The 15,678-nt window shown below is 42.1% G+C and overlaps 1 protein-coding gene across 1 annotated transcript in view; it reads right to left on the reverse strand.

The window, feature by feature from the left end:
• Positions 1 to 13,664: 13,664 nt before the first annotated feature.
• Positions 13,665 to 15,678, reverse strand: part of LOC310950366 (threonine--tRNA ligase 1, cytoplasmic-like) — a gene marked incomplete at its 5' end in the record, with an annotated part of 30,632 nt that continues 28,618 nt past the window's right edge. The window contains 4 exons of the mRNA XM_083918116.1: positions 13,665 to 13,861; positions 13,973 to 14,087; positions 14,232 to 14,304; positions 14,395 to 14,496. Of these exons, the coding sequence (XP_083774242.1) occupies positions 13,719 to 13,861; positions 13,973 to 14,087; positions 14,232 to 14,304; positions 14,395 to 14,496 (433 nt within the window). The 3' untranslated portion in view covers positions 13,665 to 13,718. The remainder of the gene's footprint in view (positions 13,862 to 13,972; positions 14,088 to 14,231; positions 14,305 to 14,394; positions 14,497 to 15,678) is intronic.

The raw sequence follows: 15,678 nt of genomic DNA on the forward strand, positions 1-15,678 counted from the left end.
GTCCTTATTATAAACTGGTGTGACGCCTGGCAGCCAGGGGGCCAGTGGGGAGGGGAGGGTGCGGGACAGGAGACACAAAATGGACAGATTACACAACTCTCTCTTTCACACGCATGAACCATACACTCCCCCACTGCCTCTCTCTCTCTCTATCTCTCTTTCTCTTTCTCTCTCTCTCTCTCTCTCACTCTATCTCTCTCTCTCTCTCTCTCTCTCTCTCTCTCTCTCTCTCTCTCTCTCTCTCTCTCTCTCTCTCACACACACACACACACACAAACACACACCTCTATGGACCCTGCCTAAGCTATAATAACTCTCAGAGCCGCTTTCTTAGTTGCACAATCCAACATAAGAATGCTACATTGTACTGGGTCATACTGATGATCTACTCATTGTCGGAAACAACCCTGAGCTGGCAGCATCTGCAGCAGGGAAGTAAAAAGCGTTATGGGCTTATCATTGTGCCAAAACAAACACTAATTGTTCTATAACAAAGTGGAATATTGAATTTGGAAAGTGGAAAATGATTTACTTTCAATGTTTTTAGATTTTGCATAGATGAAATATGGCTGTTGACTCACTGGCATCGTGTAGATGTTGTGTAAAATATATTTTTGAATGATACACATATGGCTGTGTTTTCTCATAACTGTTTAATCACATAAGCGCTGGAAAACAGACATGTTCCGCCAGAAGCACACCCAAGAGACATGCCACTTCAGAGCAGGAATTATCACTCTGTTTGTGTGTGTATATGTGTGTATATGTGTGTGTGTGGGCTGTGATCTGTGAACTGTTCTTGGTTGCGGTCTGAAGCAGATGTGAAAAGTGCCTGATGTCAACTTGTTTACGACATATTCTTTTGGTTGTAATCCACCAACCTCCCCACTCAGACAGACCTCTTTGTGAAACAGAACATGCCAGGGGACAGTGGGGAGGTGACACAGGTGGAGAGGGAAAAAGCTCTTCATTGGATGAAGAGCAATTTTTGAAAAGGCTGATAGTTTGTGTTGTGTATCTACTGGAGAGGCTTCTTGTGTAAGGTTGAGTAAGCTTATATCCATATATTATATAAATATATATATATATATATATATATCATAATTCATGCACAAATTGGAACAAAAAAAGAACTGGTGTTCTTCCTCTATCTATCGAGGTTGGAAGATTTCACTGATTCAAGAGTAAAACTGATTGTGTGAGCTGAGTGAGTTGAGAAGAGCGGTGTTATATTGTAGAAACTGAGGATTTCAGAGTATGATGATAAAATTCGGAGAGCTTGTTTGATTTTGAAGAGTTTAAGTTTGCTAACTTTGTCTCAAAAGTGGGGAAAAGAAGGCAAAATGGAGTTTATAGTGTTTTTTATATTTCTCAGTAGTTCATAATCATGAGTAATTTATTGTCCTAAACATGGTGGTCTGAGAATCTGATTATAAAATCATGTGGAAATGATCAACAAATTAGTTTTTTTGTTATTCTTGGACTGCATCGTTTAAAGTGGATGTGTCTGGATCTGGTTTAGACGGGAGGCCTGGGCACAGTTGTGTGCATGACAAATCAACATCTTCATCAAGAAGAACAGATAGAAAAGAGCGCTGAGACGGTCACTGAAGACAAGAGGGTGAAGAAAAAGGCAACCGACAGAAAGCAGTGAATGAGTAAAAGAGTCAGATGGAAATATAGACAGATGAGGGGAAAATGAGGAAGGGAGGGAGGGATAGTGATACTCGTGGTGCTGATACTAAAAACATTGTTTATTACCGAGGAGATCAGAGCCCATCTCATCAACATAATATTTCCCACCCTGCTGCCGCTGAGAAGAGAGGAACGATGGTGGAAATGTGAGAGAGTCCGTGAGTGGAAAGGGAGGGCGGGTACGCGGTGAGTTATGGTCGAACACATATTAACACACCCAGGGGGTTGAGAAGTCCCGGGGCCAAGCTGCTGCTGCTTTTCTTGGACAGGCATCCTACAACATGGACACAGCGATTGCGACGGAGATTAGAGACTTCAAAGCCTGTGGACTGCCAACAACTGAAGACTTATACCACATTATAGAGTGGGCTTAAGATCTGATCTGTCAAAATAAAAAAGTTAATGTTAAAGGCGTACCAAGAAAGATGAGGGCAGATTCCAGAGGTTAATGCACATGCATAGACACATATGCAGTAAGTTAGGGTGTGTGTGTGTTTGTGTGATTAGTGAAATGGATATCTCTGTACTTTAAAGCAGCATGTCTATCAGTAACTACAATTAGCCAGAGGTCATTGCCATGGCCACCAGTGGTCCGTGACCACTTATAGCCCTCTGCTCCCCTCCTCTCTCTCTCTTTCTTCTCCTTCTTTCTGTTTCTCTCTTTCTCTAGGTCCCTGAGAAGCAATAACTAACGTGTTGGTCTGCCGACACGCACCACAAACCGCAGAATCCTGATTAGCAAAATGTCTGTAGCAGTCACCACAACATACAGATGTTTGTGTGTGTGTGAGCTGCAGATCTGTTGTGTGTCTCAGATGGATGATTTGAGTAATAGGGCTGCAGATCAGAGTAACGGGGGCCCTGTGGGAGTGATACATCACTTGAAAAAAAACTCCTTGCATGTACACACACCCTGGCCTCCAGAAAACACACACACCCCGGCCTCAGGCCCAGGCACAGTAGGCCTGCAACCTTTTTACTGTTAAAGTTAATGAGGCCTCCAGGCTTCTGCAGACCAGCAGAGGGTCAGGGCACCTCTGCAGGCTGTGAAGACAGCAGCGAGACAGAGTGACTTAAATAGGTCAAACAGAGGGGATGAGTATGACCCTTCTGATGGTTATCATTAACTTTTTTTTATACAGCCCCCAGTTCATGTTACACTGGTATGGGGGACAGAAAAGCTCAAACTCACTTAAAGATAGAGAGAGGAGTCAGTGAGGCTGAAACATGCTACAGCAGAGATGTTTTAATCATCTTTGTGTAGGAGGAGAGGTGCTGCAATTTAGGTACGGGGATCAGTTTGGCTGTCGGACCGCACTGAAATACCTCAGCAACTCTGGGATGGATTGCCATGACACTTTGTACAAACAGTTCATGGTCTCCCCTGTCTTTTCCTATAGCGATAGGTATGCATTTTTGTTTTTTAGTGAAATGTCTTGACAACTTTATTCAATTTCAATTTCATATATTGTGAGGAAATTGTTGTACAGACATCCATGGTGCCTAATGGATCCTAATGACTTCAGTAAGTTCCTGTATTTTCCTCTAGCTCTACCAGCAGGTCAAAGTCTTCACCTATGGATGGGTCACACATTTTCGTACAGACATTCATGGTTCCCAGAGGACAGGGGTGTCCAATCCTGCTCCTGGTGGCCCACTGCTCTTCATGTTTTAGGTTTCTCTCTGCTCTAAAACACCTGATTCTAACTATTTTTGACAAACTTCAGCTGCTTGATAACGAGCACATCATTAGAATCAGAAGTGTTAGAGCAGGAAGAACCTAAAACATGTAGGACAGTGGCCCTCCAGGAGCAGGATTGGACACCCCTGCCAGAGGATGAAGGCTTATCATTTTGGTGATCCTCTGACTTTTCATTAAACACCATCACCTGGTCAACGTGGACGGTTTGGTTAGACTCTTACTGCTGAGACATACTTCTCTGGGCTGCACAGAGTTGAACATGAACTCATTGTTTTTTTACTTATACAGACAACTTGTGTAAGGTTTAGTTTTTTTTTCTCCTCCTCTCCACGCCTCTGCAAACTACGGTTACCCATTGCACCGTTCTCTCTGCGTAGGTTTGCAGAGACATTCACATGAAGCTTTACTCAAGCGTTAGTCCTATGGAAACTATAGTAAAATCTCAACTATACATAATCCATCCACATAATCTGTAGTCCAACGCATCAAACATGTGTTGACTGTCTGGTTATCCAGTAGAATTGGAGTTGCTTCAACATGGAAGCAAAACAAAGAACCAACAATGTGAAAGAATAAAGCACTACATTTGAGTTGAAAAATGTTTTTCTTTTTGCATTTTTTTTCCGTTTGTTATTCGGTTTCGTAAATGTGGCAGCCAGCTGCAGCATTTACGAACCTTACACATATGAAAGTATGTTAGCACCTGCATTCATGAATATCTACACATTTTTCCTGTGCATGTCAGAAGACTCACAGATGTAAAAGTATATTCCAGGCTTAAGGCAGCAGCACATATTTCCACATACAGCACATGAAGGTGACACATATTCATTTGAACAGTGTGAAATCCAAACACTAAGATAGAGAACGCCATGTGTTGATCTCTGCGAAGGAGAGGAGGAGAAGAGGAGGAGAAGAGGAGGAGAGGCCTGACCTCGACAGCCTGAGAAGCCTTCGGTAGAGAGACGAGAGAGAGACTGACAGACGGGGACACAAAGGGAGCGAAAAGAAAGGCAGCAGCAGAAAGGAGATGAAAGGGAATGTGAGAGAAAGAGGTAATGGCAGATTAGACGGGAACTGAGCAAGTGCAAAGGAGAGTGAAAGAGAAAGAACGCAGGAAGGGGGGAGATTTGTCTGGCTCAGATGGAGTCAATATTTGCTCCATTCCACCCATCTTGTGCCAGGGTTCGGATCAAAGCAGGGCGTGTGTGTGCGCTCTGGAAAGGGCGCAAAGAGCCAGAGGAGAAAATTGACTGACATCTTTACATTCTGAGAGAGAACCAAGAGAGGTTTTATTTTTACACTAAAAGCGTTTGAAGTTCTGTGAAACTGTAAGCATAGATCATTGATGGACCTCAGGTAGGAAGATCATTATGAGAATAAAAAGAAAAAGGGAAACTGAGTGTTTGAAAAAGGTAAAAGAGGTAGATAAGAGGATCGATGAGTGGAGCACTATAATGAGGAGTTACAGTCGTCACTGGCGAGACAAGGACCTGAGAGAGAGAGAGAGGGAGAGAGAGAGAGATAGCGAGAGAGAGAGAGAGAGAGAGAGAGAGAGAGAGAGAGAGAGAGAGAGAGAGAGAGGGGTCAGCTCAGTTGGACCCTAATTGGCTGACGAAACTGCTGAAATAACCTTGTTCCAATTATTCATACAAAGAGCAATTGTTGTCCATTCAGAGAAGCCACCGGGCCACATATGTACACATAACAACAACAAACAACAGGGGCTATGTCTGTGTGAACGGGCATGTAATGTATGGCCCGGCACAGTGCAGCCCTGTTTGGCAGTGGACACACCGGCCCACGAGAGATCTTAAAAAGCAAATGAACGACGCAGCTGGGTAATAAGTGCTTTGGTATGTTTATGGTCCATTGGCTATAGACTACCGTGTGCTGTGCCACAGCCTGAATTTCAATTAGCTGCTGCTGCTGGTGAATTCCTGTCATGTTCATTCAAGGAGATCTCGGTCGATGATGACAGATCCGACAGCCAACAGTAATGTGTTGTCATTACTTTTACATTACTGTGGTGTATTTGACGGATAAAAGGTCTGTTTAACCTAAGAATGGCCGAACGGGCCGAAAGCAGCAGCAGCCGTTCCCCCCCCCCCCTTTTGGCAGACCCACAGAAAGAAAGGCTGAAAGCGATTTTAATGCTTTTAATACTGCCACTATCACTAATAATAATAATCACGATAATCAGAATAATTTGAGATTGGGAAAGCTGGAAAGCTACACTGATTCGTTGAGACAAGAGTAATAAGAGGCTACTGTGCAGCCATGCTAGGGGCTCTTAAAGCACAGTAATGCTTTGAGTTTCTGTATATGCTAACAAAAACATGATGTTAAGCAGGTGTACTTCTTACTATTGTCACCGTCTTAGCTTAGTCTATCAGCATGTACAGCTGAGGCTGATGTGAATGTTAGTTTAGCAGGTATTTGGTAATAAACACAATTCAAAATTTTGACCTGAAGTTAAGTAATCGCAGAGAACCCACTGAAAAGTTATTGCAATTCATCCTGAAGGGAACATGAATATCTGTGCCAAATGTCATAGCAATTACCCAATAGTTGTTGAGATATTTCAGTTGGGACCAAAGTGGTGGAAGCACTGACATGGCCACCACCAGAGAGCCATGCCACTGGCACGGCTAAAAGGGTCCTATTACAGTAAGAGTAGAAAATGTTCCTGTTAAAGATGCTGTACTCAAAATACTGAAAAAAATGGCACGGCTCTCTCGGACTGCTGACCAGCTAGCAAGAAACTCAAAATACAACACAGAGGGAGAGTGACGCCATTACTCCACTAGGTCTTTAGATAGCTGTTTGCTGCTATATTAATTCTCTGAAAGTCGAGTACAGCCCCTCTAAGCATCTTAAAACGCCTTTATTCTTTCTACAGACATGAGGCAAACTTCCAAAGCCTCAAAATACATCAAAAACCCTCTTTTACCTATTTATTTATGCATATAAACCATGTCCAGATTACTGCGCTCTGGCAACCCCGGAGCAGAAATGCACCATGAGCCCCAAACCAACTGTTGTGTGAAGGGGCCCGGATCTCTACTCAACAGAGACGCAAGACTGGATAATAATGCAGGACTCAGAGAGAGGCCCCTATCAGTTCAGTTGATACTCTTCTGAATAGTGCATATTCCCACACAAATTAGCATTTAATCAAATGACAAAATGACAACTGAAACAAGGTGAATTTGGGGAGCAAAGGCGCCTCAGCGTTTGGGGCCCTGCGGCGGTGGACTGGCTTGCTTGAATTGTATCCAACCTCAATAGAAACAATTCACCCTAAATATTATCTGAGGTCTGGACACTATGTGAAACAGAATGGATCGGCGCCCCAAGCAGTTGGGGGTCCGGTGCCTTGCTCAACAGCATCTCGGCAGTGCCCAGGAGATGAACTGGCACCTCTCCAGCCACCAGTCCACGCTCCATACATGGTCCACACAGGGACTTGTCTGAAAGATTTAAAAAATTAAAAAAAAAAAAACTTAGAGAATTTACTCTCAATGTGTAATTTGATTTAAAGGAATAGTTCAAATATGACAAAGATCCACCCCGATATCATGTCTGTGAAACTTATAATTATTATGCATTTGTGTTTGAAAGGATTATTCAAAAGGAGATAGGTTTTGTCTGCAGGTAGACAGGTTTCCCACCTTTGGACAGAGCCTGTCTTTATGCTAAGCTATGCTAACAAGCTGCTGGCTGTAGATTTAATGACAGATATCTGAGTAGTACCGATGCTCATTAAATCTCAGCAAGAAAGGGAATGGGTACACTTCCCAAAATGCTGCTTTCCGGAAACTGCTTGAATTTACAAGACCATTTAGTTACATTTTCCTTTTTAAAAAAGTAGGGCTGATTCGATTTTGTTGGTTAAACGATGTTTTGATTTAATCAACAGATCTGTGAAAAATCATGTGATCTCACGAGAAGCACCACTTGAAATCTTGTGTTTACCAGAGATCTCCTCATACGCTTCTTGGAAATAAGGTTGACTAAGCCCAAAACCACCGATTAGTCAACTACGAGGGGACAGCCCTCATATTCTGTATCTGTAATCCAAACCTAACAAAACTTTATTCTTAATATTTACATCAGGCCAGATGCATTATAGTTTTCTGTATTCATGAAAACACATGCACGCACAAACACACACGCAAATAGTTTGATAAGACAGTCAGATATTTCTGCAACTACAAATTGACTCTGCCACGTGTTCAAAGATATTGTGAATAAACAATAACATAAATCATACACAGAAACTGTTATGGAACAGCTGTGTTTCATGAGAAACCCCTGCAACATTTCAAACATGCCCTGAGCCACATCTACTGTATGTCAGGGAGTTGGCCGTGTACTCCAACACCTCCTCCTCTAGCCTTGTATGAACTGACCAGTCTGTCTCTCCTTCCTTCGGCCAGGTTTAAGTTACAGTACCCTCCACACGCAGGAATCCTGAAATCAAGCTGAGGTCAAAGTCTGAGGTCAGCCTCTCCTCCGTTTACTCCCCAAGGCTTCACTGATGTAAGGAAATTTATTCAACGGGCAATAGATATACTACTATACTGTATAGTAAATCGTGAAGACCTTCTCCTGTGGCTTCAATGACAGTTATAGCACAGCTGGAAAAGAAGCAATACTTTTATGTTCTACAATAATTGTTATCTTTAAAGGGGACATTTGCTTATTTTCAGATTCATGTTTCTACATGCTTACATGCTTTAAAAGGTTCTCTACTCAAAATATTGAAAAACAAAATTTCAGCGTTCATTGTTTCCAGGTTTTCTGCATCTGCTCTCTTAGCATCTTTGCATCACGACTGCAGCCGGGAATGACTGTAACAGCACTGTAGGTGCAACTTTTTACATATATATAGTATAGTTGTGACATCACAACCGTACAGAAGTCCCGGCGGCTCGTTTAAGGGCACAGTTTAAGTATTTATATAGTACCTCGACCTGCTTTACAATAACAAGAGCCATGGGAATATCACTTTTTATAATACTGGCCTTTTCATAACTTATGGTTTGCAAATTACTATTATTTATTCCATGGCTGTGCAGTGATGCATGACTTTCCAGGAAATATCACATCATTTTGATTTTCCCTCACACCCAAAATGTTCTCTCCCAGCTATCAGCTGACACTTTTTAAATAGTTAACTTGCATCTTGAAAGTCTCTGGAGTCTGGCTCTACATCCCACCTCAGGTTTTTCTGTCAACCCCCTGATTTCTTTAGACTGCCTTGGTTCTTTTGAGTCCTGTAAGACTTAAACAACACAAGCAGCAGTGTGGGATAGCAGAGCATGGGCGTCTTCCCCATGGATTGGCACAAAGTCATGCAAGCAAATTAGAAACTGATGCTTGCCTCTCGAGCCTTCCCTTCTTGTCATCCACATACAAAAGGTGTAAGAATTTACAATGAGCTGCAGCGGGAGGAGAATGGTGATTGTAAATATTTGTACACTTACAGAGGGGTTGGTTTATTCTTCTCGATTACTCAACTAGCCCAGAGAGTCAACATGACCTTTGACCTTCCCTTGAACCCCATAAACTCCTCCCTCCTGAGAGCGATTCAACAGGTTGGCTAGAGCAATAAACCAAATGCCTCTTTCGCACAGAGAGACTTTCTTTTCTCTGGCCTCTGTCTGCTCTCTCTTCTCTCTAGGTATCCCGCTCTGATGAGAGCAGGATAGGAAATCAGGTCAACAGTGTGTGGAGCATAGCAGACATACTTGGGAGCAGACGGAGACCAGGCTGAGACTGTACACTACTGTGCTGAGTTATGAGCTATCTGTGTGTCTTGCTGAGTGTGACTTCCCCAGCCTGGCAAAGTAGCCAGCTCATCGTGCATGCAGGAGCATCCATTAGCTTTAAATTAATCTAAAGCCAAGTGCAAGCACACGTCTAAATCAAAAGCGTGAACTGCACACCGGTGGATTAAAGTGGAGACCGTCTGACGGGTTGAGAGAGCAGCCAGATCAAATAAGGAGCAACATACCCCAAAAATTCTTTGTATAAACTGAGAGTTGGGAGTGAGCTGAACAGTTACTGGACCCAGAAGACTGAGGGAAAAGGAAAGGAGAGACGGAGAGGGAGTTGGCGAGGGAATGAGAGTCAAGCCTCTCAGGCCAAGCAGTGCGGGTGGGCTGAGGTTTTTGGGTAGAAGAAGAAAGCTTTCTGACAACTTTATTCCGCTGTTTTACATTCATAAGAAATAATTTAGCTTGATTGTTGCTCTGCTCTGTAAATCAGAGAATGAGTCCCCACTCAGCTGCATGGAAGTGTGTTTTTATGTGTGTGAGAGTGCTGCACTGCTGTCATATATTTGCATGAAAAACATTTACTCCCGGCACACCTGCTGAAGAGAGTAAACAGTCCAAATGATCTAGTGATATTCCCTCAGGTGGTAATTTACAAGCCCCTATCCAAACATTATCGACCTAGACACACACAAACACACAAAGGCATGGAGCCTGAATATTGGAGGCAGAGGGGTTAACTAGAAGTATAAATCAGTGTGTGTGTGTGTATTGAGAAGAGGTCAATGGAGGGTCCTGACCAGTAGGTCCCTGTTTGGCTCTGAGACCCACAGACCTCCTGTTATTGTTTTCAGTGGCTTCACTTTCTAAGGCTGCCATGGCAGTGATCACATGTCTCTCTCTCTCTGCTCACACACTCTCTTTTATGCCCCCACACACACACATGCACAAACGCACGCACGCACGCACGCACGCACGCACGCACGCACGCACGCACGCACGCACGCACGCACGCACACACACACACACACACACACACACACACACACACACACACACACACACACACACACACACACACACACACACACACACACACACACACACACACACACACACACACACACACACACACACACACACACACACACACACACACACACACACACACACACACACACACACACACACACACACACACACACACACACACACACACACACACACACAGGTTATTTATAACAGGGTGGAGGGGAAAGGCAGACCGGCCTCACAGGGCCTATTTTGGGAGGTTTAGCCTTCAATCATTCAGGCTGACAGCTTCTCTGTGATACCAGAGAACAATACAGAGCAGCCTGTTTATCTTCCTCCGGCCAGCCTGTCAGGCTCTGCCTCCCTGCCTGGGTCACCGTCACCCTGCCTCCCTACAGGAAAACTGGACTTCCAGGACAGTCATACAGTCATCTAACTTTACAACCACTTTTGGGTGCTCCAAAAATGCTTCTTTATAAGTACTTATAAAGTATAAAGTACTTATAAATAGTTTGACACAAATTCAACGATTAGTTGATTAGTTGATTGACAAACAAAAGTAGAATAGCAACTATTTTGATAACCAAATAATCTTTGTCATTTTTTTAAGCATAAATGCCAAAAAACTTTGCAGGTTCCAGTTTCTCAAATGTTACGCTTTTCTTAAGTCTGGCTTACTGGATGTTCTATACTGTGCTAGCCTTTTCCCTTTCGCTATCGTACTTAGCACCACCCAAGACGATTGTGATTGTTTCAAAGTAATACAAACAAGCCAGAGCATTGAGCTTCCCCTACACCAGAGTGATAAGCCAATATAGCCAGATCATACTCCAGCGCTTGCGTATGGTGTAGTTATGCGAGACAATGTTTTTTCTTTGTCATGAATCATAGTAAACTGAATAAATATTTGAGTTTTGTACTGTCGTTCAGGCAAAAAATGGCTTTTAAAGAAGCCACAATGGGAAATTATACACATTTTTTAACTCCATTTTCTGACATTTTATGGGTGAACTGATTAATTGGGAAACGAATCATCAGATTACTGATTAACGTTGACCAAACAACCCACCAACTGCCATCAGACTCTGATTCAATTTTGCAAAATCCTGAGACGTATGTGACGTCAACATTTCCCAAAGAAAAAGAAAATATGTGAAATAACCAAAACTGTTGTAACTTCATCAGAGTGTAATGCGCTTGTGTAGATCTCTATCATCATAGCACAAAGCTGATAGAGAAAGAACATATTCAGGGCCTTCGGCCTCTAAGAGATGGACAGTGCTTTATCGTTTTCTCAAGAAGACTTTGCTCTTTATTACACTGCTGTAGATATCCATCTATGCCTCCCTGAATTAACTATCTTTATTGTCCCACTCTATACTGTAGTAAAATGCTTTTTTTCTGTACTGCCAGCCCCCACAGCAGCTCTCTGTTTTGGTAAACCCCTTTAGCTAAAAATAATTTCCTATGAACTCTGTGCGACTCCACCAGTTGAATGAAAGATCGCTTTGTGTGTGTGCGTGTGTGTGTGTGTGTGTGTACGCAAAGAACAGATAATAGGGGTAAAGGGTGGGAGCAGTGTGGAAGTGAGGAGGGCGAAGGGAGCCCGATATTGTTATCTATTAAGTAAAGATTTCAGTGTTTACTGGAGCTAATGGTCTGTGTCATCACTACGTAACTACTGTGCAATGCAGGCTGGTAGCTGCGCCATAATTTATCTTCTCATTTAGCACAAAGACGACAGCAGAGTGAGAGTTCAAGGATAATGTAAATACTAGCAAGAGTTAAATCTTAAAGGGTAAAAAAACACATTTTCTTTCTCACCCCTTCTGGTATCTAGCCATTTTTGGTTTTGCCAGTATGTGCTTGTGTTGTGCATTTTTGAGTGAAACATCTCAATGGATTACCACTAAATTTGGTACAAACATTCCACTCCCCCTTGGGGGATTGTAACAACTTTGATCTCCTCTGATTTTTCATCTAATGCTATCATCTACTGAAATGTCAGTCGATCAAATACTTTGGTTCATTTCCAAATAGCTGCAAAGCTAAAGACCTTCCCATCAGCTGTACTTTGTTTAGTGTTAACTGCCGAACTAGCTAAACTAAGATGGTGAAAATGCTGAACATTATACCTCCTAGCACACTGTGTTACAGAGCTGTTGACTAAGTCGTGTTAAGTGTCACTTTTCAACTCTGGGAGCGCCACAAATTTAATTAAATTCACTTCAATTATGTAACGATGCCAGCAGAAAATTCAGATAAAAAAGGCAAAACCTGAGACACAAAAGCCTCAAGAAGCTACATGAGAACTTTTTTGAAAGGCTGAACTGACCCTTTAAACACAATACTGACGAGACTCAGGTCTTATGATGGCATTCTGTGGTTCACGCCACTTAGCATTACTAGCAGCTACAGCCTGTAAAGAAATAGAAGGGTTTAGCGGCATTTCTTAAGTACACAAGCTCCTCTTGAGCGTACCAACGTGTTCTAACTTATTACAGTGCAGGAGAGGAAGGAAAACCTGAAGGGGAAATGGAAAAAAGCAGATTACTCGTCAAAAATGAAACAAAATAAGCAAATGAGCATAAACTGTAGCAAAAGATAAAAACAAACCGAGAATACGGATTAATGTCGATCCAAAAGAAGCATCTTGTCACGTTTGAGATTAAATGAGACATTTCTTCAACTGTGTCCGAAAAGCTGTCAATTATTACATCTTGAAACATGGACGTCATTGTTTTAGTCTAATCTGTGCTTGTTTGAGACCTTCACTCAATCTGAGGTGACATGTTTCTGATTTACAGCAGACGCTTCATCATGAACCTGCCTCAACCTTTCCTTCTCTGGCCCACTAAGTGACCTTCGGATGAACTAAACACACACTCCACTCCACCTGTTTCACAACCAGCTTTGTTGGAAGTGGCTGCTTTTGTGCAGCCGACTCAAGTTTGTTCGCCCGTCTCTCGCCCTCTGTGTCACTGTTGTGACTGATGTCTTTTCCGTCCTGCTGCCCTCTCTCAATTAAAAAGGAAAAACTCCCAATCTTTTTGACCTTTACTTGGACTTGGCTGTTTCCACTAAACACACATGAAAACACACAGCTCTGACACGGCTGCTCCCTCTCCTATTTTAGTCAAATCCCCCTCTGTATCCTCCCTTTCTTCCAGTCTTTTAAAGGTATGCCGGCTTTTCTATTCTGATATCATGACAAAGACTTACGTAAGCGGGAGTTTCGCATATTTAATGGCTTTTTGGTGATCAAACTGCAACCCTGGCTGAGTAATGCTGATATTAGATTGATAGCGATCTTAAAACAGCCTTAAATCTCTTCTCTGTACACAGCGGATGCCATTAATGGACAAATCAACAAGGAAGGAATCTTTTATACACTTTTATTACATATTTTAGCAGCCATCTCTTCAGATAGAGCCAAAGTATAACAGCTTGAACATGTAAGACAAACATTTATTACATAGTGACTCATTATTTCCAGGATTTTTCCATTAAAACTCATCCAGGTTGCTCCTCGTGTCGCGTAGCTGTGTGAGGGATGTCAGCACCTCCTCTGTCGGCCGCCTCCCCAGCTGTTTGCCCCCTCTGCACCTCACATTCACTGTGGCACTCTCGCTCTCCTTATCCCCCACAACTGGACAAAAACACAAAAATCAGTTCATATGACATGAGAAGCAACAAATAGGGAGTTTCAGGCGTAAGTATATTAAGTTGACATAGTTTTCATCCCATTAGTCATCTTTACCAAATATGTAGTTGCACTGGGCCAGCTGAGCAGAGCGAATCTTCTTATTTAAAGTCGCTCCCTGATCATCATTCAACTCAACCATGAAGCCAGCTTCACGGAACTGCCGGACCACCTTAACAGAAGAGAGGCACTTCTTTTAAGACTGTATCCGTACCATGCTTCTCCCACTAACAAGCAAATTTATAATGACAGAAAAAAAAAAAGAGTACATTTGGTCTGCTGATGTACCAGAAGGAAATCATCATTTTAGACTGACCTGTTTGCTGTATGACTCACTGTTGCCCCCCACAGGAATTACCATGATCTGTGCTGGGGACAACCACAGTGGCCTGAGTGAGGTAAATAAAGAGAGGTGACGGGTTACAGCTACTATATCATGACAGCCAAATAAAAAAACATGACTATTCAAGTCTTCTCACCATTTCCCTGCGAAGTGTTCAGCCAGTATAGCGATCATTCTCTCCAGTGATCCCAGCACCGCTCTGTGGATCATCACTGGCCTGTGCGACTGTCCGTCCTGACTGAGAAAGGAAAAGAAAAAATGTTGAGGTCAATAGAGTGAGGGTTGAGTGATATGATGATAAAATCATTTAAACTGTAGCAGCTATCCTTTAATATCTTGAAGATAATTAGACCACAGTGCGATGATGCAGACTGTTTTATGGTAATATTGTTGTTGTTTTTTTGGATTAACCATTGCTATTTTATACATAAAGGGTTAACTAAAAATTTGACTTTATTCAGAGATCATTTTCCAGGACTTTTTTAGTGACTATCTAGCTGGCATGATGGCATGCACTTATATGTTCCTCTCTGTGGAGGTCTGATTTAAAAGACATTATATGTGAAATGATCTCTTAAATGGTAAAGTAAGTATAACTATGTTACATGATGATTTGGGAAACTCTCCCCTCAGCTATCTTCCCTCTCTTTGAGTTTATCTTCAGTCTCTTTCTTTAAAAAAATAAAAATGAGGCTGAGTAAAAATAAAGAGCCAACAAAAGTATGTGGCTTCTGTCTGTATTTCGTCTAGAGTTGTTCCGATACTCATACTAGAAATGCCTCAGATACTGCCTAAAATGAGTGTGTGAGTCGATGCACTGATCCGATGTTCCATGTTATCAAGCACGAAAAAAAATAAATAAAAAAAAATCAGATAAAATGTTGGTTTTCAAGGAAATCAATTCTTACGGCCTTAAAACAGCAAGTTTGCGAGACATGACAGCCTCTTACGTCCATAAACTAATGTTACCATTTGAACGTTAATATGATCCTGAAAATATCTTAGCCCTTCAAAATGACAATGTTATCCATTTTGGGGAGCTCTGATTGATAGCCAAGTAGTTAATTCTTAGCTAAATTTGGAAAATGTTGAAGTAATGGTCCAGGACAACACAAGATTATGCCTATTCCTCTCATTTTCCATGACTGGGAACCGTGTATATTATGACAAATATTGATGTAAGAGTATAAAATTACATTTACCGTGATAAACACTGCAAAACCTCTTTGATATACAGAGACCATGAGGGAAGTAGGACACATTAATAAGAGGCAAAAATAGGTTTAAGGCAGAAACAGGGAACATGTTGGCCTGAACTAATAAATTCAATAAAGGACTCATCTTTCATGATTTAATTAGGTCCCTATAAAGTTAGACATCTGCCATTTTAACTTGAGCAATTACAGGACATGATATACAG

The sequence above is a fragment of the Echiichthys vipera genome (genome assembly GCF_963691815.1).
Source record: "Echiichthys vipera genome assembly, chromosome: 8".
Taxonomy (NCBI): Eukaryota; Metazoa; Chordata; class Actinopteri; order Perciformes; family Trachinidae; genus Echiichthys; species Echiichthys vipera.